Source organism: Electrona antarctica (genome assembly GCF_951216825.1).
Source record: "Electrona antarctica genome assembly, chromosome: 5".
Lineage (NCBI taxonomy): Eukaryota > Metazoa > Chordata > Actinopteri > Myctophiformes > Myctophidae > Electrona > Electrona antarctica.
In genome coordinates this window covers 43,893,966-43,915,666 of record NC_136810.1, presented here as the reverse complement: position 1 = coordinate 43,915,666, position 21,701 = coordinate 43,893,966, and the positions used below count along the sequence as shown (strand labels likewise).

The window sequence follows — 21,701 nt, the reverse complement described above, 5'->3', positions numbered from 1 at the left end:
AGAGAGAGAGAGAGAGAGAGAGAGAGAGAGAGAGGGAGAGAGAGGGGGGCGGGAGAGAGAGAGAGAAATGAGTAGCTCTCTGATTATTAATCCTCCTTCGATGTGTGTGACAGCGAGATAGACTGAAGACAGAGGGAGATTGGTGTGTGTGTGTGTGTGTGTGTGTGTGTGTGTGTGGTGTGTGTGTGTGTGTGTGTGTGTGTGTGTGTGTGTGTGTGTGTGTGGTGTGTGTGTGTGTGTGTGTGTGTGTGTGTGTGTGTGTGTGTGTGTGTGTGTGTGTGTGTGTGTGTGTGTGCGTGCGTGCGTGCGTGCGTGCGTGCGTGCGTGCGTGCGTGCGTGCGTGCGTGCGTGCGTGCGTGCGTGCGTGCGTGCTTGTATTCCTATACTAGACAAATGTCTCTGCCACTATATATATTGGAATTGTATATTGGAATTGGAGAAATGCCTGATTTATCTTTTATTTACATGGTGTGTGTGGTGCGAAAATAGATCTATAAGCTCACAAGGTGTACGCGGTCGGCTGTAGGGTTCAACGAATGTTAAAAACACATAATTCCTTCCTCTGAATGTCTAACCCATAAGGCTCATTCATAGTCTGGATTTTCGGTGGTGAGGTGACCACCGGTGCTGAAATAACGTTGAGCGGTGGTGAGTAAAAACAGAGAGAAGGGCTGGAGCGGTGGCGGTGGTTTGCTCTTCACCGCGGCTCGTGACGTCATGTTGTAGTTCGGTGGTCACCTCACCACCGAAAATCCAGACTATGAATAACGATTTAAACCTGACCTCTGAATGTCTAATCCTAACCCTGACCTCTGAATGTCTAATCCTAACCCTTAAACCTGACCTCTGAATGTCTAATCCTAACCCTGACCTCTGAATGTCTAATCCTAACCCTTAAACCTGACCTCTGAATGTCTAATCCTAAACCTGACCTGAATGTCTAATCCTAACCCTTAAACCTGACCTCTGAATGTATAATCCTAAACCTGACCTCTGAATGTCTAATCCTACCCTTAAACCTGACCTCTGAATGTCTAATCCTAACCCTTAAACCTGACCTCTGAATGTATAATCCTAAACCTGACCTCTAGATGTCTAATCCTAAACCTGACCTCTGAATGTCTAATCCTAAACCTGACCTCTAGATGTCTAATCCTAAACCTGACCTCTGAATGTCTAATCCTAAACCTGACCTCTAGATGTCTAATCGTACCCTTAAACCTGACCTCTGAATGTCTAATCCTAACCCTGACCTCTGAATGTCTAATCCTAAACCTGACCTCTGAATGTCTAATCCTAAACCTGACCTCTAGATGTCTAATCCTACCCTTAAACCTGACCTCTGAATGTCTAATCCTAAACCTGACCTCTAGATGTCTAATCCTACCCTTAAACCTGACCTCTGAATGTCTAATCCTAAACCTGACCTCTGAATGTCTAATCCTAAACCTGACCTGAATGTCTAATCCTAAACCTGACCTCTGAATGTCTAATCCTAAACCTGACCTCTGAATGTCTAATCCTAAACCTGACCTCTGAATGTCTAATCCTAAACCTGACCTCTGAATGTCTAATCCTAAACCTTAAACCTGACCTCTGAATGTCTAATCCTAAACCTGACCTCTGAATGTCTAATCCTAAACACAACCTGAATCTTTTCCTAAATTCAAGCCTGTTCTAAATGCATTTTGAACCATAAAACAACCATGTCTGTTGGGAGGAGCGGGAACATTTTCCTCACAGTCTATTTCTCAAATTCTACTACATTTTAGCTCTGACAAGTATACAGTAGACACACACACACACACACACACACACACACACACACACACACACACAAAACACACAAAACACGCACACACGAGCGCAAGCCTCCCCAGAGACAGCCCAATCACTGTTCAGCTCGAGGGCTCGGTTTCTCGGAGCCTGCCGGCGGTTCTGATTGGCTGAGCGGGCTGTCAATCAGCCACAATCCCCCTGTGTTCCATATAGGTAGACGGAAGAGGAGGAGGGACAGGAGAAAGAGAAAGCACATTATGTACATAATATGCATGGTGTGTGTGTGTGTGTGTGTGTGTGTGTGTGTGTGTGTGTGTGTGTGTGTGTGTGTGTGTGTGTGTGTGTGTGTGTGTGTGTGTGTGTGTGTGTGTGTGTGTGTGTGTGTGTGTGTGTGTGTGTGTGTGTGTGTGTGTGTCTCTGTGTGTGTGTGTGTCTCTGTGTGTGTGTGTGTGCGCTGTAGGTAAAGACCGATATAATGGATGTGTGAGTGTTCTTATAAGCGGCCGTTGGCGTCTCTGGTTTTATTCCCCAGTGCTTTTTATTCTGCAGTATAGTGGCAGTGGTGGAAAGTACAATTACTTCCAAGTTTTGTAGTATTTCCGATTTCCATATTTCCAACACTTTTACTTCTACTCCACTACATCTCAGGGGCAAATATTGTACTTTTACTCCACTGGAAGTATTTGAAAACTGCAGTTACTTTGTAGATTTTGATTATCCAACTATAAATGCACCACGTCTCTGTCTGCGTGCGTGCGTGCGTGCGTGTGTGTGTGTGTGTGTGTGTGTGTGTACGGTTGTAATGCACGTAACTCGAGAACCGTTTGCCCCACCGACTTCAAATTCGACACACGCGTTCCCCTCCCGCAGGGAGTGCAGTGCCCGGTATCGAGTCGACGGTTTTACTGCAGTAAAAGCCACTGATAATGTGGGCACCACATAAATAAACTGTAAAATAAATAAACTGTAAATAAAAGGTTTACATGACTTTCTGCCTCAGTCCGTATATAGCGAGCTGTATTGAATAAGTAGAGAACAGAATATGGGACAGAGTTGCGCCACTCACTTCACAGGGGTGTGATTTTTATTATTACAGTAGAAGTTTACAGACCAAACTGTAAATAATAGGTTTACATGACTTTCTGCCTCAGTCCGTATATAGCGAGCTGTATTGAATAAGTAGAGAACAGAATATGGGACAGAGTTGCACCACTCACTTCACAGGGGTGTGATTTTTATTATTATTACAGTAGAAGTTTTTGAGTGGTGCAAACCACTCCAACAACCAGCTTTGTCTGTATGTTTGTGTACCTGTACACCTACGTGTCCGTGCACAGGTGAGCTGACATTACGTCAGACCACAGCTGATCAGGCTATATAAGACCTTGCACCACTCAGTTCACACGGGTGTGATGTCGACAAGATGACAACTCGACAAGGAAGGAAAAAAAGGGCTTCCACAGAACACAACACCACGGTTTAGGATGCGGAAAAGTTTAGTTCGTTATAAATTACAACCGGGTCGATGACGTCCCCGACGCGTTCATTGCGGTCTTATCACTGCAATTATAATGAATAAAAAAGTGTTACAATCACACGTCCGAGTGATCGCCGATGATGGCGGCTCTGGTGATCCGTGATCCCCCAACGGAAGACCTGTAACCCGGCCACTGTTGTCATGGCGGTCCCTCGTCCCTCGATACTGTGATTCGTTTGTTAGTTCGTAGTATGAAGAAGGAAACATGCAGCTGGCCGTCCAATTCTGTCCATGTGTGTTGCAGACGTTATGCAATGCCGATACGGTGCAGATTCTTCTTATTCTTCGTGGGGTTTTATGGCGGTTTGCATCCATACGGTGCAGATTGGTGTTTAGGCATCGTTCATCCTGTTTTTTCCGAGAGACAGACCCCCCCATCTCGCAAGGTCTTCCTCGTCGGGAGAAACAGGAGGGGATGGGGGAATCGAGTGTTATGTGGTGTTGGGTGAAATACGATTCTTCTATTGACACACTGACTAGATCATGGGCGATTTTAGATACCCTGGCTTCTACGCGTAAAGCTCTACGTGGTTCGCACCGGACGCATGGCTAATTAAAGACGTATTGATACATGGATCGCAAAGTGTTAATTGATCACACTCCAGCGGTCACACACAAGCATCTGCTGCTACTTTTGAATTTGAATCCAGTTGTTTGAAAACCGTTTTGGACATAATGAGGTTATTTCCACCCGACAGAGACGATATGGTGTTTCTTTCTGGTGTCTCCCTCAGGTCCCCCAATAACCCTCAGTGTGTCTTTCTGGTGTCTCCCTCAGGTCCCCCAAGAACCCTCAGCAGAAGATCATCAAGAGAGTCATCGCTCTGGAGGGAGACTTTATCAAGTACGTATGTAGGCTACTCTGTCTGTCTGTCTGTCTGTCTGTCTGTCATTATATATTATTTTGTTGTCGTTGGATACGATTTTGTCAATAATTCCATGCTTTTGGCAGAACGTTTATCAAAATAACAATTTTACTACATTCTCTAATTGTGTAGACTTCTTACTGGTATGTAAATGAAGTAATGCAGATGTTTAACAATTATGTAAACATCTCTAAGGGTCCTCTCTAAGGGTCCATTTGGTTACCAACTCTCCATGATTTAGCTGGGGACCACCTGGAACGCCCTCAAGGACCACTGGTGGTGTTTGAGAACCACTGGTGCAGAACAGTATTCTCTGTATAGGTGCATGGCACCGTGGTGGGTCCGCAGGGTATAAATGTGGCCTGATGGCCATGGCCAGCCTGGTATGACAGGCGTGAGCGATCCAATCACTGAACACAATGGCCCTGGTTTTGGCCAGGAGGACAGAATAGGAACGATAGGGAAAGTTTTGTGGGCAGCAGCTCGAAACAAAAGCAGCATATTCAATCTAACCTGCACAGAAACAGCAGATGGTCATTCATTCTTGGTTTAACAAAGGACTTTGTTTAGAGCGTGAATTTCCCAGAAGATCCCAAAACAGGGCCGGGTGGAATGGTGTTATACGATTAGAACGTTTCACTGTCAATTTGAATTAATGCTTACACTGTCAGTTATATGATACCAGTAAGACGCCGAGGGAGAGAAGTGACCTTGCGAGGTCGTGCTGAAACAACAGGTCTGGGAATGCCCATACATGGACTTTGGACTTTTTTGAGGGGCTCTAGCTTGTCTTGTCTAGACAAACATTAAAAAAGCCATTGACAATGAACAGAGTTTAATGTTTATTTTGTCTGTCACTGAGCAAATCGGCATATGATGTTATGTTATGATATCGCGATGATGTAAGATGATAAGGGTTGGTAAAGCGCCCCTCACTTCACACTTTTTTTTAACGTTTTTTGGGCCAGGTAGGACGTAAAATAATATGTGCTAATTAGTAAGGCCAGGCGGGGCCTCGGGCCAGCCTAGTTAGGGACCAGGTAGGGCCGGGCCTTAATTCTAGTTTTCGCCGTCTGCCGGTCGCAGCTGTGCTAATGACTTTGGGGAAGGCCCGTCTAGAGTTTAAATGGACAGGTATCAGTCAAAAGGGAGACATCGAAGAGGAAGGACGGGTGGGGGAAGGATCAACATATGGAATGTGGGAACAGGTCAGCTCCATATATGGAGATCTAAGGGTTTGACGTTCTAGGTCAAATGTAGAGTTGCTGGCCGGCTCCATATATGCAGGTCTATAGGTGATGATCCAGTCTTCTCCATGTATGACTATCCAGGGTTTTATGAGGTCAGTGTCGTGATCTTCATCGTGATCTTCATCTTCATGCGGCGGTGGCTCAGGGGTAGAGTGGCTGGATGGTAACTGCAAGGTTGCTAGTTCGAACCCGGGCTCCCCCAGAGTCAGCGTCGAAGTGTCCTTGAGAAAGACACTGAACCCCTAATTGCTCCCGATGAGCAGGTTGGTGCCTTGCATGGTTTCCGCCGCCATCTGTGTATGAATGTGTGTGTGAATGGGTGAATGTAATGCACAATCTATGTAAAGTGCCTTGGATAAAGGCGTTATTTAAATGCACCATTTACCATTTTATATGGAGACGGCCATATGTGGAGCGTGTCACGAGGCGTGACAGACTGATGGCCATATATGGAGGTTTTGCAGGTTTTCACAGTAATTTGCGACCTATGGTCGCAATCAGTGCTTCTCAACCTGTGGGGTGGGTACCCCACATGATTTTTGGGGGCTCCCCAGATGACAGTAAGGTGACAATTTAAGGATTTTTATTAGCCAATACCTAAAAAGAGTAAAACAAAAACAAACAAAAAAACATTACTGCATCAAAGTAATCAACAAACTCTACTATACAAACATTGACCAAATTGTCAGATAACAGATGATCTGCAAGCTGTGAACTTTTCACAATATTTATCTGTGGAACGGAGGCAAACTAAATCCTACAATTCCAAGTGTTTATCTGGGTGGGACGTCCCCAGTTCAATTAGGATTATCTTGGGGCGTCCCCAGTTCAATTAGGATTATCTTGGGGCGTCCCCAGTTCAATTAGGATTATCTTGGGGGGTCCCCAGTTCAATTAGGATTATCTTGGGGGGTCCCCAGTTCAATTAGGATTATCTTGGGGGGTCCCCAGTTCAATTAGGATTATCTTGGGGGGGTCCCCAGTTCAATTAGGATTATCATGGGGGGTCAACACAGTACAACACCTCAGTCCTCTCCATCCTTCTCTACGGAGCAGAAACCTGGCCTCTCAACAAGACCCTGCAGCTGCCAGAATCGATGTGCACAATAGAGGGGATAAAATGGCAAGATAGGGTCTCCAACATCACGCTGCGGGAACGTACCCAACAGCCCACCGTGTCCCAACTGGCAGCACAGCGACGGATGTGCTGGTACGGCCATGCCAAAAGACTCCCCCCTGAACACCCCTCTCATGCTATCCTTCACTTTGATCCAAAATCTGCTTGCTGGAAACGCCCCGCGGTGCCCCCCCTCCTGGTCTCTATACTGACTCCCCCTGGTCAGCTGGGACGCCTGATGGAGGCGAAAGGAAGTAGTTGGAATAACTACTACGTCCTACCGGGAAAACTTCCCCCTGTCAAGTGATAAGAAGCGGCCTGCTCACTCCTCATGCATTGAAGGAAGCATGAGCTGAGTTCGGGGCTCTCCCCAGGTTAGTAGAGGGAAATCGTGGGATAAAAAGTTATTAAAAAGAATAATAATAATAATTCCCCTTTTTCTTCTTGTTTGTCTTGTTCAGAAGCTGCAGCTTGGTACAGTAGGAGGCAGATATAACCAACATAGCCAGCGCAAATTTGATGCATCACGGCAACAGATAAACATTGGCTATACTGCCATCCGAGAATGTCAGCCAATTTGCAGTGAACGAGGCAAATATCGGCCGACACATCTGTATTTCATACAACTCATTACTCCTACTAGGAGAGTCTTGGACTGATTGTCGACTGCTTGCGTGTTTTGTGAAGGCTCCCTCTATGCTTCAAAAACAACCAAACCAAAACACAAATAACGATGACCAAAAAAAGAAATACGACATCGTTTATCATCAAAGACATCGATACTGCATCTCAGGCAGAGGCCCCACGGTATGAATGATGGCATGTGACATAATTGGACTTTTGAGTGAAAAGGCGTTTTGTGGTTTATTGGACAACAGACTGGTGAGTGATGGAGAGGGAAAAGAACCAGAGATATGGGGCGAGAGAGAGAGAGAGAGAGAGCGTGAGCATGAAAAGGTGAGGTGATAAAGATTGAGAGAGACGTGTGACAGAGGTCGTGTGGTGTGCCTGACCTTTCCACAACGTCAATGAGTGCACTGCTCACTGATCACCCGCCTAGCTCGCCCACTGAGCAGCTCGCACGCCCTTTATATTCTATTGGAAATAGAATAGAAATCGGATATCCAAATATACATACTGATATACAAAGTTTAGTATTTATTTTCACTACTGTTGTACGTACGACGAAGCAGGAGCATGAATGTACCAAAAAATAAACGTAACAAGATAAATTATGGAAACAAAAGCTTTAAGCCCGACAGCGTCAATATATGCATGACAATGGTAATGGCAGGGCACTGCGTATGGAGAAGAGAACAGGCAACGTAGCCTATATTCTCCTCTGCTCTTGACTGAAGGACAGATGGATTTAAACAGCTGCTCTGCCACGCTGAGCCCTTAGAGAGCACACTGCTGCTGTTACTGCTGTTCTTTTTTCTGTTCTTTTTTTTTTATACCAAAAAACGTGGGGTCCACGGACCCCACGTTGAGAAGCACCGGACTGTAGGACAGTGTGCCCTGTGTGCCCAGGAAAGAGCCAATTAACCCCACCCACCCCCACCCCCCCCCGCCCCCCACTCCTGCAGCATGCAGCAGAAAATAGAGGCCATTTGGGAGATTCATCTCCAAACAGAGATACTCTGTGGGACATTAATCTCTCCCACCGCCGCAATCTAACCCTCCTGACCACAGGACGACCGAGTGGAAGTGTTAACTGTACTGTACTGCTTGAACTGTGTGTGTGTGTGTGTGTGTGTGTGTGTGTGTGTGTGTGTGTGTGTGTGTGTGTGTGTGTGTGTGTGTGTGTGTGTGTGTGTGTGTGTGTGTGTGTGTGTGTGTGTGTGTGTGTGTGTGTGTGTGTGTGTGTGTGTGTGTGTGTGTGTGTGTCTAGGGGATTGGATCAGTGCTGAAATGGTGCTCAGGGGAATGAGTTAAACTAGTTTCCACGGTGTTATTCAACTGGGAGGTGTGCCAGATGTACTGGCAGGTGATTGCTGTGGGTATGTGCAGTACAGTGGTGGAAAGTAACTAAGTACATTTTTATTTAGGTAGTTATCATTACTAAATTCACCGATCGCTGTGTGTGTGTCTGTTCTATTCCGGGTCACCAGTGAAATGCATGTTGGGATTAATACCGGGACACACTTTTCCGCGTAACAGACCCACACGGGGAAATTCCGCGTAACAGACCCAAACTCGGACGGGGCATGTGAACACACGTGCTGTTTCGACACCACACTGAACATCATTTGCTGTTCATATATTCAGAACGGGTAAGGACAGGTACTACCTAAATACCTACATTTATTTGTTTTCTTTTTTTTATTATTATAACTCCCTAACATTTTAGTCTAGTTTGTATTTGTAGACGAAAATGTCTACATATTTTAGGCTTAGTTTTAGTCATCATCGCTGAGTAAACAAACAAGGTAGTCAACAAACATTTTCCGTCATAGTTTTAGGGGGGATTCACACTATGGTCCCGGGTGCGCATTCGGGACCACTTGGCAGATGGTGTGGTAGTGTGAATGCTGCGTACCGTTCCCGGGAGCAGATCACCCAACCATACCCGGGACCGCATAGTATAGGTAGTCTCGGGACCGATTGAAGTGTACTCGGATATGGATCGATTCAATGTGAAAGCATTTCAATACAGTTGAATGAAGTGTACTCGGGTGTGGAAGAATCAAGGCCAATGTGAATCATTGCCAGCGAGGACCAGGGAACCGTATCCGGGAACAGTTTGAATCAATCGGACTCAGTGTGAATCTGCCCTTAGTCGACAAAATCAACACTGCTCCAGCCAACATTTCAGCTTCAGACAACTCTCCGTCTTCTCCCAGGAAGACGGGAGGCGTGTATACATCATTTATCTGGACTATAGAGGGCCAGGGAGGGGCCGTTTGAACCCCAGATTAATGATTCATCCGCCGAACGTCATGACGTATGGCCACAGTGACTTTTAAAATGAGAATTTTTGTGCAGTGTGATCCTTCCAGCAGCCCTGCATGGTCACCAGAGAGCTGGTAGAGGCTGGCTGTGAGACCTTGAATGCATAAATATTGATTCGGGCCGCAAGAGATGAATTTATTGACTTGAAAAAAGAGAGAGAGAGAACAACAACAACAACAGCAGCCCACAAGGTGAAGCCCTGTGCAACTTTCACCAGCCGAAGGAAGCTTTACAGAATACATGAAAAGCAATCGTCTCGCCGCTGTTGGGCGGAAAGCGGTTGCATGTCCAAAACCGTGACTTTTACAGGAAATGCTGGGGAAAAGGACCTGTGTTCCAATGGATCTAATGCAGCTTTTACTTAGTCACAAACTCTTGTTAACAATTTAGGCATTTAGCAGACGCTCTTAATCAAGAGCGATTTACAGTGAACAACATATGGTAATACATCAAATACAGAACAAATACATCATCAAGAATCATAAGCAAGCTAAGAACCTAGCATCAGTAGAATATCTGTAGCCTACAGTGAAGCTATCTGTACACACTATATAGTGCTATGTCTACATAAAATGCTACAGTATTACAGTGTTACATAAGTTTAGCCTTTGCATACGCCTGCCTGCAAGGTCGTCGATGGAGTAAGATGAAGTCGATGGAGTCTGAAGAGATGAGTTTTCAGACTACGGCGGAGGATTGGAAGTGAGTCTGCAGTTGTGATTGCAACCGGAAGTTCATTCCATAGTTTTGGAGCCAGAAGGGAGAAGAGTCTGGGACGTGTGGAGTGTTGTCCCAGCTGTTTTAGTTAATGTTCGGCCAGCTTTCCTGTGTTGGCTGATGTGAGCAACGGGGGGGATTGTAGGGTTGGATCAGAATTTGAAGATATGGGGGTGCCATACTTTTGGTTGCTTTGTAGGAGGCAGGCCAGCATCAGAGTTGTGCACTTTTGTGCGGGCAGAAACCAGGAGCCAATGGAGGGGGCATGTGAGAATTTTGGAGGTTGAATTGGTTGGTTAAATTGGTTAAATAGGCCTATTGGTTAAATATTGGTGAAATATGAATAAGACTCACAGACACATTAACCACTGTCAGTATAACTTCACAAAGGAATTCAAAAATAGCAAAAATACTACTTTAGTTTGACACCCTTTGTACGATGCAATAGGGCATTCATTTATATCATATCGTAAAAAGTTGGTGGAGATACACATGTCTGCCCGACGACAGCGATGAATTGCTTCATTAGAGGGAGTAAATACTGTGCAGGGTTTAAGAGATAAAGGGCATATTGATTTTACTTCATTTTCAGGAGGGTGAAAGTTCTATACAAAGATACACACATAAATAAACAACCAGCTCAAAAACAGACCTGTGAAATAACAGAAAATATCATAAATAGTCATAAATAAATAAAGGCAGACAGACTACAGAGAGAGCAACAGGCCAAAAAAAACAACGAACCGTTGGCAATTTACAATATAATTAAACCCATTCAGGACGGGAACCACTTTTGGTGTTTTAAGCATTATTACATACTTTAGCTATTGAAAAATAGCAGAACTACAAGCTCATAGTGAGCTTGTCAATCTGTTATTTTTGAGAAATCGTGAAAATCTTTGAATATGTATTCTTTCAGAGCGAAAGTTTTTAACTCGAATCTTTGCTTCTGGGGGGTCCCTGGAACAACATACTTTCAGATGTAGGTCGGCGGCCAATTACGTATAATTTTGCCGTCCGCATGAAAAAGGTTGATTACCACTGACAGAAACATAGGTGACTCAGAAAACTGTCAGGATTTAAGACATTCTTTGGGTTTATCGTGCAAAGATGTCGTGTGCCAGAACTAGCAGATTTATTGGATGGTGCTTCACATGGTAACGCATTAGGTGCGTTTACATGGACACCTTTCTTCCAATCTGATTAAAATAAACCCGATTGAAGGTTTTGGATCAAGTGTTTACATGGGGCAAGTTCAATCCGATCAGGTGTTTACATGTGCCCACTTTTAATCAGATTAGCTGCTGTTTGTATAATGAAATCAGACCCATCTGAACAGAGTGGTGATGTACTCAGGGGCGGCCTTAGAGATCGGGAGGCCCCGTTCATGACGTCATAATTTTAATAATTAATAATTATTATAAAAAATAAAAAAAAATGTTTTTTTTTCCTCTTTTTTTGTCAGTGTCTCAGCGCTGCTAGTGCAGTGAGTGCACGCGGGAGGCCCCGTTCATGACGTCATAATTTTAATAATTAATAATTATTATCCAAAAAAAAAATGTTTTTTTTTCCTCTTTTTTTGTCAGTGTCTCAGCGCTGCTAGTGCAGTGAGTGCACGCGGGAGGCCCCGTTCATGACGTCATAATTTTAATAATGAATAATTATTATCAAAAAAACCTGCAGCAATTATTAGCTGATGCCAACTAGTGGTAAGTGGACGTACAGGAGGAGGATGAATAATTGACTAGGCTGATTGGAAGGATGTGATGCAATGCAATACTACTACTACTACAAATAATAATAATAATAATAATAATTACATAATTTTTTAATTCAATTGAAATGATTGAGACATATATAAGGCCGCCACTGGATGTACTGTACTCGTTCTGTACTCGTACTGTACTAATACTGTACTTGTACTGTAGCCTACTACATTGTACTGTACTGATACCGTACTTGTACTGTAGCCTACTACGTTGTACTGTACTGTACTGATACCGTACTTGTACTGTAGTCTACTACATTGTACTGTACTGTAATGCACTTGTACTGTAGTCGTACTGTACTTACTTGTACTATACTGTACTCATACTGTACTACATTGTACTGTAGGGCATTCACTTCTAGTCAGTTTTACTAGTTGACTAGTTGCCTAGTTTACTAGTCGACTAGTTGATTAACACCTTGGATGTCCAAGTCAGAGTTCTCCGTCCAAGTTCAAGGTCATGGTCAAGTGCCCAACACGGAGATTGATAAACAGGACGGAGATTAATGAAAACAAAACCGTTCGCATCGCTCTAGAGCCTTGGAGCGCTTGTTGCCCGATCCGATGACGTGTCAAAAAGTGACACGTCATCGAAAATCTCCCCTGCCTGTTTAGCTGACGAAAACGAAAATCTTAAAACGATCATAACTCCCGATCTAAATCATCCCGTCTAATTCTGAAAAAAGATCCTGTGTTTGACGGCCTTCCGCGGTCCAGTCGCTAGTCGCGATAGATTTATTATGACCTCCCGTTGTTGTCGAACGACTCTAGAGTGGTGTGGCTATTGTTAGCTGCTACACAGACATGCACACCAACTTCCAGTGCGCCGGTAAAAGTGGTCCGTGCGCTACAAATGATGGGCACCCTGGATGAAATGGATTAAATAGTTCCGGGCTTCTAAGGTGTTTTAACTACCTATTATGTAAAAGTATAGTACAGTACAGTACAGTAGGCTGAGAGTACACTCCACTAAAAAAATCTCAACTTCCCATCATGCACCTGTGCACGGTGTGAAGCTCGACAGCGCCACTTTGTCACCTGTTGGTACCCTAAACGGACAGACAGACATAGGGACACACATTGCCGTTCCTTAAGTGGCTGCACCACTCAATAATACATTATTATTATTATACACACAGCTAACCATATTATTCTTAATAGGCCTATTATTACTATAAAATGGGTCACCACATGTGTTTTCCCACTTTTACCCATTCTTCCCTCCCGCCTTTACACACACTGAACTGTTTTTTGTTTGGGTTTTTTTAATCGGGAGGCCCCCAATGCTCGAGGCCCGTTTCAATTGAAACGATTGAAACATATATAAGGCCGCCACTGGATGTATTTGGATTTGTTTCGTTAATGAAGCAGCAGAACAGTTCAACTTCAACTTTTCTGATGGGGGAAATGAGTGGAGAAGATGAGCAGAAGAACAAAGGGATTGTAATGGTAGGCCTACCTAATACCTATAGGCTATAGAGCGCCGCAGTCCCGCCCCCTACCATGGCCCAGGAAATGAATCCCAATGCATTTTTCCCATAGACATTTCAAAAAGTAAATAAATAAAATAAATACTTTCTGAAATGTCTATGAGGAAAATGAACGGAGAATCATTTCCTGGGCCATGTAGGGGGCGGGACTGCGACGCTCTATAGGCCTACTGTTACAACGCTGCTGTTTGTGTAGGCCTACAGGCTACAGCCCTACTTGTAGATGGGCTTGCCCACTTCCAACCCATGCCAGTTAGCCCACATGTAGACCATGTTGGAACTACATGGGCTTGCCCACTTCCAACCCATGCAAGTTAGCCCACATGTAGACCATGTTGGACCAATATGGGCTTGCCTACTTCCAACCCATGCCAGTTAGCCCTTGTGTAGACCACGTGGGACCTATATAGGCTTGCCCACTTCCAACCCATGCAAGTTAGCCCACATGTAGACCATGTTGGAACTACATGTTCCCAGTTCAAGCCCATTCCCACTTGTACCCATGTATCCCGCATTGAAACCACATGGGACCCAAGTGGGCGTGCTGGCTGGGTTCCATCTCTCCTCTCTCATCTCTGTCGAGAATGCAACTAGCCTACTTGGACTGTGTCTGTTTAGCAATGGTAGGCTACTGAATGGTAGAGCCTTCAGACGTCGGAGTTGATTGATTTCCAGTTTATTTTGTGGCTAGTAATTAATAACCCTTATGGTCTGAGTCGTCTCGTCTTTATACTATTTATTATTAATTCAGCTTTCACATTTTACCCTACCCTATAGTTGCAATGGAAAGAATATTATATTAAATATCTATATACAATGAAAAATATTAAGAGTAGGCTACATGGCATGCAAGCCATTTAAAATGTAAAATAGGCTAATGTGGAATTTTACGCAGGTGGTTCCAAATGATGAATTGATTACATCACTAGCAAAAGACGTGAAACTAGGTCAAATCAATTACTGTAGCTGCAGCGGAGCTGTTCCAACTCTGACTTGAAGCAGCGGAGCTGGTCCGACTCTGACTCACTTGAAGCACACTAAACTGACCAGCTTCAAGTTTAAACCATAATGGCATGTAGGCATAGTATTGGATATCAACTTTCTTCAGCCAAACAGAAACAGATCTGCGATCACAGAGGCAGGGGTGGGGGGGGCAGCGCATGCAACTTCAGGTAGCCTACGAGTGATTCTCATCATCCATTATCTCAGTGGCTGCAACACTTTTATTTATTTATACTTTTTATTTGCATGGGAGATTTTCGGCAATAGTTCCGTGTGTGTGCGCGCACGTGCGCTTGCAGAGAGAGAGGGGGAGAGGGAACGAGAGAGGAATACCGCCTCATCGCACTGCCAAAAACAAGGAGGTTAAGCAACAGAAATTGCCGACGATTTGATGTGCAGAAAGAACATATCAGATTCTAATCGGGTTAAGGTGTACGTGTATACATGGAAGAAATGTCCCCTTGATCGGGTCTAAAAAAGGTCTAGACCACCCCTCAGCACCCGATTAGAATTTAAATCGGGTCGGACTTGATCGGGTTTATTTAGGTGTATACATGGATATTTTAAATCGGGTGTATTTAAAACCTTGTTTTAACCCGATTAGAACGTGACATGTAAACGTGCCTAGTGTGAGCTTGGAAACTGGTCCTCACAAGGTATTTCTCAAATTGTACTATTACTACTTTACTTGTGGCGTCTTCAAAAGTAAAGCAATACAATACACTACACTACGCGCGCACGCGCGCGCGCGCACGCGCACACACGTGCACACACGCGCACACACGCCCCTCTCCCTCTCTCTTCAGTCTATCTCTCTGTGCACGTGCATATACAGTACATCCCAGGCAGCTCCAATAAGTGCACATTAACACACAGGGGATGGTGTCAGACAGGTTCACCAGAGGTGACACTTTGTACAAATGGCTGGATCAACGCTGTCTAAATGCCACACTGTCTCCTAACTATCTAGGTCACTCACAACACTAACACTGCATGGTGGTGCTACACAGACACACACACACACACACACACACACACACACACACACACACACAATACACGGCTGCGTGTACATAAATTATGTAGGAAGCAATTAAAGGCCACACAGTGGATGAGAAGCTGTAGAATGCAATATGACTCTAAACTTCTCTCTCTGCCTGGGTCCAGGCAAGGTCTAGGACGGTCATGCACTGTTTAAGGCAAAGGCAAGTAGTAGAGTTTCAGGCCTCAAAATCTAGTCCTATATTTTCCCCTCTAGGCAATTTTAATATAGGATATAATGTACAGTTTAGCCCCATTTCAACAAGCCAGTTCACTTGTTTTTTTTTGTTTTTTTTATGTTTCTCACACCCAGAGTCAAACAACTTAAAAGCAGGTGCGTGTGATAACTAGTGCACATCAAGAATAACAAATTATACGTCCGCACACTGCCAACCTACACGGTGCAATAATACACCCTCACACTGCACGGTGCAATAATACACCCTCACCCATGTACGTATGTTGGAAATTCAAGGTACCAAAAGTTAACTCTGAACTTGGGATCTGCTTTTAGCTTCTGTGGCCCTAATACATGGAATGACCTGGAAACTACATTAAAATTGACCACATTGGTACCCCTGAGTCGTTTTAAAACCTTGGTGAGCATACAGATCCCCCAAATATGTAACTGTTTTTAGATTGTTTTGAAATTTGTCTTCTTTTATTTGTAACCTATGTATACCTTTTGTTTTCCTTTTCCTGATCTTCTGATATATTGTGACGTTTTTTATATGATATTGTATTACTCTGAAAATTAGTTTATTTTCTTTTCAAGTCTGCAATTTACACCCTGACAAGCAGTACTACAGTTGGAGGCCATCGATATTGTCCTTTTCTTTTTGCTGAGGTTTGCGTGATCTGCGCAAAAGGACAGTTAACCCATTTTGGGCGGGAACCCCTTTTGGTGTTTTAAACATTGTTATAATTTAGCTATTGAAAAATAGCAGATCTACAAGCTCATAGCGCGCCACCGAGTGGCGCGCTACGAGCTTGTAGGTCTGCTATTTTTGAAAAATCGTGAAAATATTTATTTCAGAAAACTGGAGGATTTAGAAGGATTTTTTTAAATGTTGAGGTCAGGCCTAAATGGGTCAAATGATAAGGGACAATATCGGTGGCACCCAACTGTACTTGGAGGAAGGATACCTTGTGTCTTACCTGTATCACCAAAGAGCACCCATCTAAGAGCCACTAACAGATCCCTGCAGCGCTTCCATTCCTCTATTTTCTAAATGAGTTTACTTACTGTAATTTCGAGAATAAATAAAACTTTAATGAATGAATGAATTATGGGTGTGTCTGTGTGAGTGTGAGTGTGAAGTGAATCAGACCTACCCTGTGTAAATAAAAGTCTCTCTCTTTCATGTTTTGAGTACTGATAATTGCCAATGACACAGTCCTAAGAGTCCTTCATGGAGTTCTGAAAAGTGAAGTTTGGCTTTTCTCCGTCTTCTCTCACCAGGACTCTCAGCTATAAGAACCGATATGTGAGAGTGCCTGACGGTCACTTCTGGATTGAGGGGGACCACCATGGACACAGCCTGGACAGCAACAGCTTTGGACCGGTACCGCACGCACACACACAAACAGAAATTCTGGTCTGTTTCACTCAGAATATATAGGGCTTAAAGGGATAGTTCAGATTTGTTTAACTTAAGCTGTATAAAATACATGCCATTAATATAGTGTTTGCAACTGTATTAATTGATTGCCCGAGTTCCGCGGTGGGAGTTCTGCTCTGGTTTTGGTCAATATTAAGTAGTTCTGGTCATTTTGTGGGGGGCACAGGGGCCCACGCAGTAAAAGTAAATTAATTCACAAAACTAACGTCATTTTTATTGTTGACCTATTTCTAAAATATTAGCGCAACTTTCGTTCAACTTTGAGTTTGACCCTTCTATCACATGGAACAATTTTTTTGGGTGATATGGACACAAAAAACATAGTTCCGTGTGATAGAGGGGTCAAAATGTAACGAAAGTTGCACTAATATTTGACCAAAAACAGAGCAGAACTCCCACCACAGGACTCGGGCAATCAATTAATACAGTTGCAACTAGGGGTGGAGCCCGAAAATCCATTACAAACCCGGTTCGGCATTTATCGAGACCCGAGTATCAATAAGCGGTTGGCTTGTCGAGCCTGTTATCGGGTATAGACACAGCGGCTGACGTCATGGGCCGCTCGCTATATCATAGATGGGTGGTTGCGTGGTTCGTCATCGTTTGCCATGGAAGTATGGTGGAACGGGTGAAAAGGTTTGGTAACATTAAAAAAAAAGGAGAGCTAAATGCAATAATGTAGCCTACCATAGTTGTTGCATGCACGAAAGGGAGAATTTCGACAATGCATAGACATCTGTCCATAATGCATTGTATTAAACCCAAATGCGATACCTTTGCATGTCTGTACTGAGTCGAAACGACACGGGAGCCGTCAGCTGTAGCCCTGAAACATGACTGTCATGATTATCATGACAGTCATGACGCAACTGAAGCCAGTTTTATGCGATCGCTACATTTACAGAGCAAACAACGTGTACATAAACATTCAGATTTCAAATATAAAGTACTCACCACGTGGGCCACGGGTGTTTGAAATTTGCTGGTACAGCGATTAGCATTGCTGCATTCTGCGTGTGTGTGCGCGCGCGTGTGTGCGTGCACGCGTGCTTGCTTCACGGTTGCTGTCATGGGTGATGGCAGCCGAGGCCAGATAATTATCTGTGTCCAATCGTCTCAGAGCGGAGCACAGGCCCATGCTGGCCTTTAACTGGCTTTACACACACACACACACACACACACACACACACACACACACACACACACACACACACACACACACACACACACACACACACACACACACACACACACACACATACCATTTCACTGGCGTTATCAAAACCATCCTCAGTGCAAGTCTGTATTCTGTGATTGAAGTTCCAGATGGTCGAGTGTGAGTTTGCGTCTTTCTTTCTTTCTTTCTTTCTTTCTTTCTTGCTTGCTTGCTTGGTTTCTTTCTTGGAATGCTTGGTTTCTTTCTTGGAATGGTTAGGTCTTTAAATGTTAGGAGCGTACGTATGAGTTCCCTATCTCCAGTTTCTGTAGCTATTGTTTAATGTGGTTCCTTTGTGTGTCTTTTCAGAGTGGACGCCTCGTTAACATCAATATTTTACCCATGACAATTCTCTTGACACTGGGTCTTTCCTGTTATCATTTTGGCAGAAGTAAAAAGAAAAGTCACCAGAGGCAGATGTATATTCATCATGGACTGCAGCACTTTCTTTCTCCACCAAGAATATGCATTTAAAATATTGGCTTTAAGCCCTAAAGACCAGAGGGAACAATCAGTCATACTGACTCACATAGTACAGAAACAAAATGAGAACACATTTTCATCAGTGCACATCAGGATCTTCATTTATTCGTGTAAAGTGACTTTTTGTTGAAAACACAGGAAGTCTGGGAATCACCAAAGACCTAGCAAGAGACAGAGGGCCCTATTTATTTGAGGCTGATTCAACAAAATGCCCTTTTCATGTCAAGAACCCCCACATTGATATATATTTGACCAGGGACCCCAGAAGAGAAGGTTTGTGTTAAAACATTCAAAATTATTAAACATTTTCAAACACTAACAATGTTTTCAAAAATGTTCAAAAGTACATGTACAAGCAATATCAGCTTATCTGTTCTAAATCCTAAGAGTTTTCTGATAAACCTATGTTGCTATATCAAATATCAATATCAAATATCTAAATACTGAATTGAGCAACTTATAAACTGTCTGGGGTGTTCAAAATGCCTGAGTAGACGATCAAAATCACACATTATGTGCTTATACACACAAACACACACCTTTTAAGTGAAATATCCCTTTAAAGTGCCAGGGCTTCTGAACCTACTCCAGTACTTCGCCAAACAAATCATGTTCCTTTAGTACGTCCAGATGTATGAATGATGCTCCCTCCCTTCACCAGCAGCTGAACCAATCAAAGACCCCTACTCGTCATGACTTCTATGTAGCTCTTCATCTCTCCCTGTCCTCTTTTTTGTTCTTTCTCTCTCTCTCTCTCTCTCTCTCTCTCTCTCTCTCTCTCTCTCTCTCTCTCTCTCTCTCTCTCTCTCTCTCTCTCTCTGTCATAGTGATGAATTTTATTTCTGGCAGTGTTTCCTCCTCCGCGTGCGTCATCAGTGCCCATACCCGAGGCAGGGTTGGCGAAAGGGCCTTTCTGTGTGGAGTTTGCATGTTCTCTCCGTGTCCCCTAGGGTAGGTACCCTCACAAAAAACATGCAATCCTGGTCTCTAAACTGCCTCCCCCTGGCCAGCCGGGGCGCCTGATGAAGGGGAAAGGAACTGGTTGGAATAACGTGTTCCTTCCACACGCTTCGTCCAACCAGGGAAACTCCCCCCTGTCAGGTTTAAAGGAGCAACTTGGACACTCAGGCATGAGTTCAAGTCTGTTGCTCTGCCCATGTCCCCCATATATGGGGAGGTTGGCGGAGGGTGTGTAGAGCCCAGGATCACATTAGATAATTGACACAGGGGTGAAACTTGGTTACAAAATCGTGCAATTATCTTGGTTTAAACTAAAGGGTAACTGTTGTATAATTGCAATATAACACTCAGGGGGGTGCTTTAACGTCATTAATGCACTTCTGGCGCTGCCTTTCGGAACTCGCAGATTTGGGTTTGGGGCAGATTAATTTCCCCAGTACCAGCATGGAGACCTTCATTGTAACGATTGGCTATTTTTAGAACTAGCTGTTTATCTTTCGCCAGAAACGCTAACATGTCGGGCGCGATGCGGTAGAAAATCACGAATGACATCCGAACCTTGGATGCATCAGGATTCAGGAATACCATGGACAGCTAACTTAGATTCAGAGTTATGGAGCTTTGACAATCCTATTTTGACTGGAGGTAAATGGGGGCTGTGTGCAAAGATCCTGGTGCTGGGTGTGACGGAGGCATAGCCTAGCAACCGGGCCAATGTTAAAAGCAGATTTTCGGCTAAACCGCTTCATATATGGTGTAAGGTGTATGGCTTTAGGTACGAACGTATACGTAAGAACATAAGTGAATTCCTTTTCTCTTGATAGCCTTTACATAATGAGTAGTGCATAAGTCATTTGCAACTGTAATGCAACATTTTGTATTTTAATAGAGGTGTCTGTCTGTCTGTCTGTCTGTCTGTCTGTCTGTCTGTCTGTCTGTCTGTCTGTCTGTCTGTCTGTCTGTCTGTCTGTCTGTCTGTCTGTCTGTCTGTCCGTCCGTCCGTCCGTCCGTCCGTCCGTCCGTCCGTCCGTCCGTCCGTCCGTCCGTCCGTCCGTCCGTCCGTCCGTCCGTCCGTCCGTCCGTCCGTCCGTCCGTCCGTCCGCCCGCCCGCCCGCCCGCCCGCCTCTCTCTCTCTCTCTCTCTCTCTCTATCTCTCTCTCTCTCTCTCTCTCTCTCTCTCTCTCTCTCTCTCTCTCTCTGTGTGTTATTGTCCCTCTCTTCACCAACAGGTGAATGTGTGCGCATATCATTCCTCTCCCTGTGCTTCCATCCCCCCCCCCCTCTCTCTCTCTCTCTCTCTTTCTCTCTCTCTCTCTCTCTCTCTCTCTCTTGTTACTCTGCCTATTGTTCATCCTTTCTCTATCATTCTGTCATTGTCCCTCTTTTCATTCAATTATTTTTGCTCTCTGGCTCTACTTATCTCTCTCTCCCTCTGCCTCCCCTCTCTCTCCCTCCCTGCTTTCACCTCTCTCTCTCTTAGTCTATAATACAGAGCTGTGCGTCCGTGCGTGCTTCTGTGCGTGCGTGCGTGCGTGCGTGCGTGCGTGCGTGCGTGCGTGCGTGCGTGCCTCCCAGAGGAGAGCAGGTGGAGTGGAGTATTAAAGCTCAGGGTGGACCGTGGAGGTGTGGAAGGCGAGCGGCTGCCCTGTCAGCTCACATAGCTCCTAACAGATATCACAATCATGCCACGCGGCTAAATCACATTACGCGTTTATTGTTGCTCGAAGTATACGCTGAGTGTCTCAAACTAAGCGGAGAGCTCACTCTCGGGGGCCCTATATATATACGCTCGCCTTTGGAGAAAAGCTGCCGGCTTTGAGAAACGCCAGCGAGAGCAAACATGAAGGCCTGCGGTGCGTTGGTGTGTGTGGACCCAAATGACGGGGTTAGCCCATTCAGGA

At 44.5% G+C, this 21,701-nt stretch overlaps 1 protein-coding gene across 2 annotated transcripts in view; it reads left to right on the top strand.

Annotated features, from left to right (window-relative positions):
- immp2l (inner mitochondrial membrane peptidase subunit 2) overlaps positions 1 to 21,701 on the top strand; it is a 203,690-nt gene that overhangs the window by 171,845 nt on the left and 10,144 nt on the right. For both annotated transcript variants that reach the window (XM_079500603.1, XM_079500604.1), the window contains 2 exons: positions 4,095 to 4,160; positions 16,982 to 17,084. In XM_079500603.1, the coding sequence (XP_079356729.1) occupies positions 4,095 to 4,160; positions 16,982 to 17,084 (169 nt within the window). The remainder of the gene's footprint in view (positions 1 to 4,094; positions 4,161 to 16,981; positions 17,085 to 21,701) is intronic.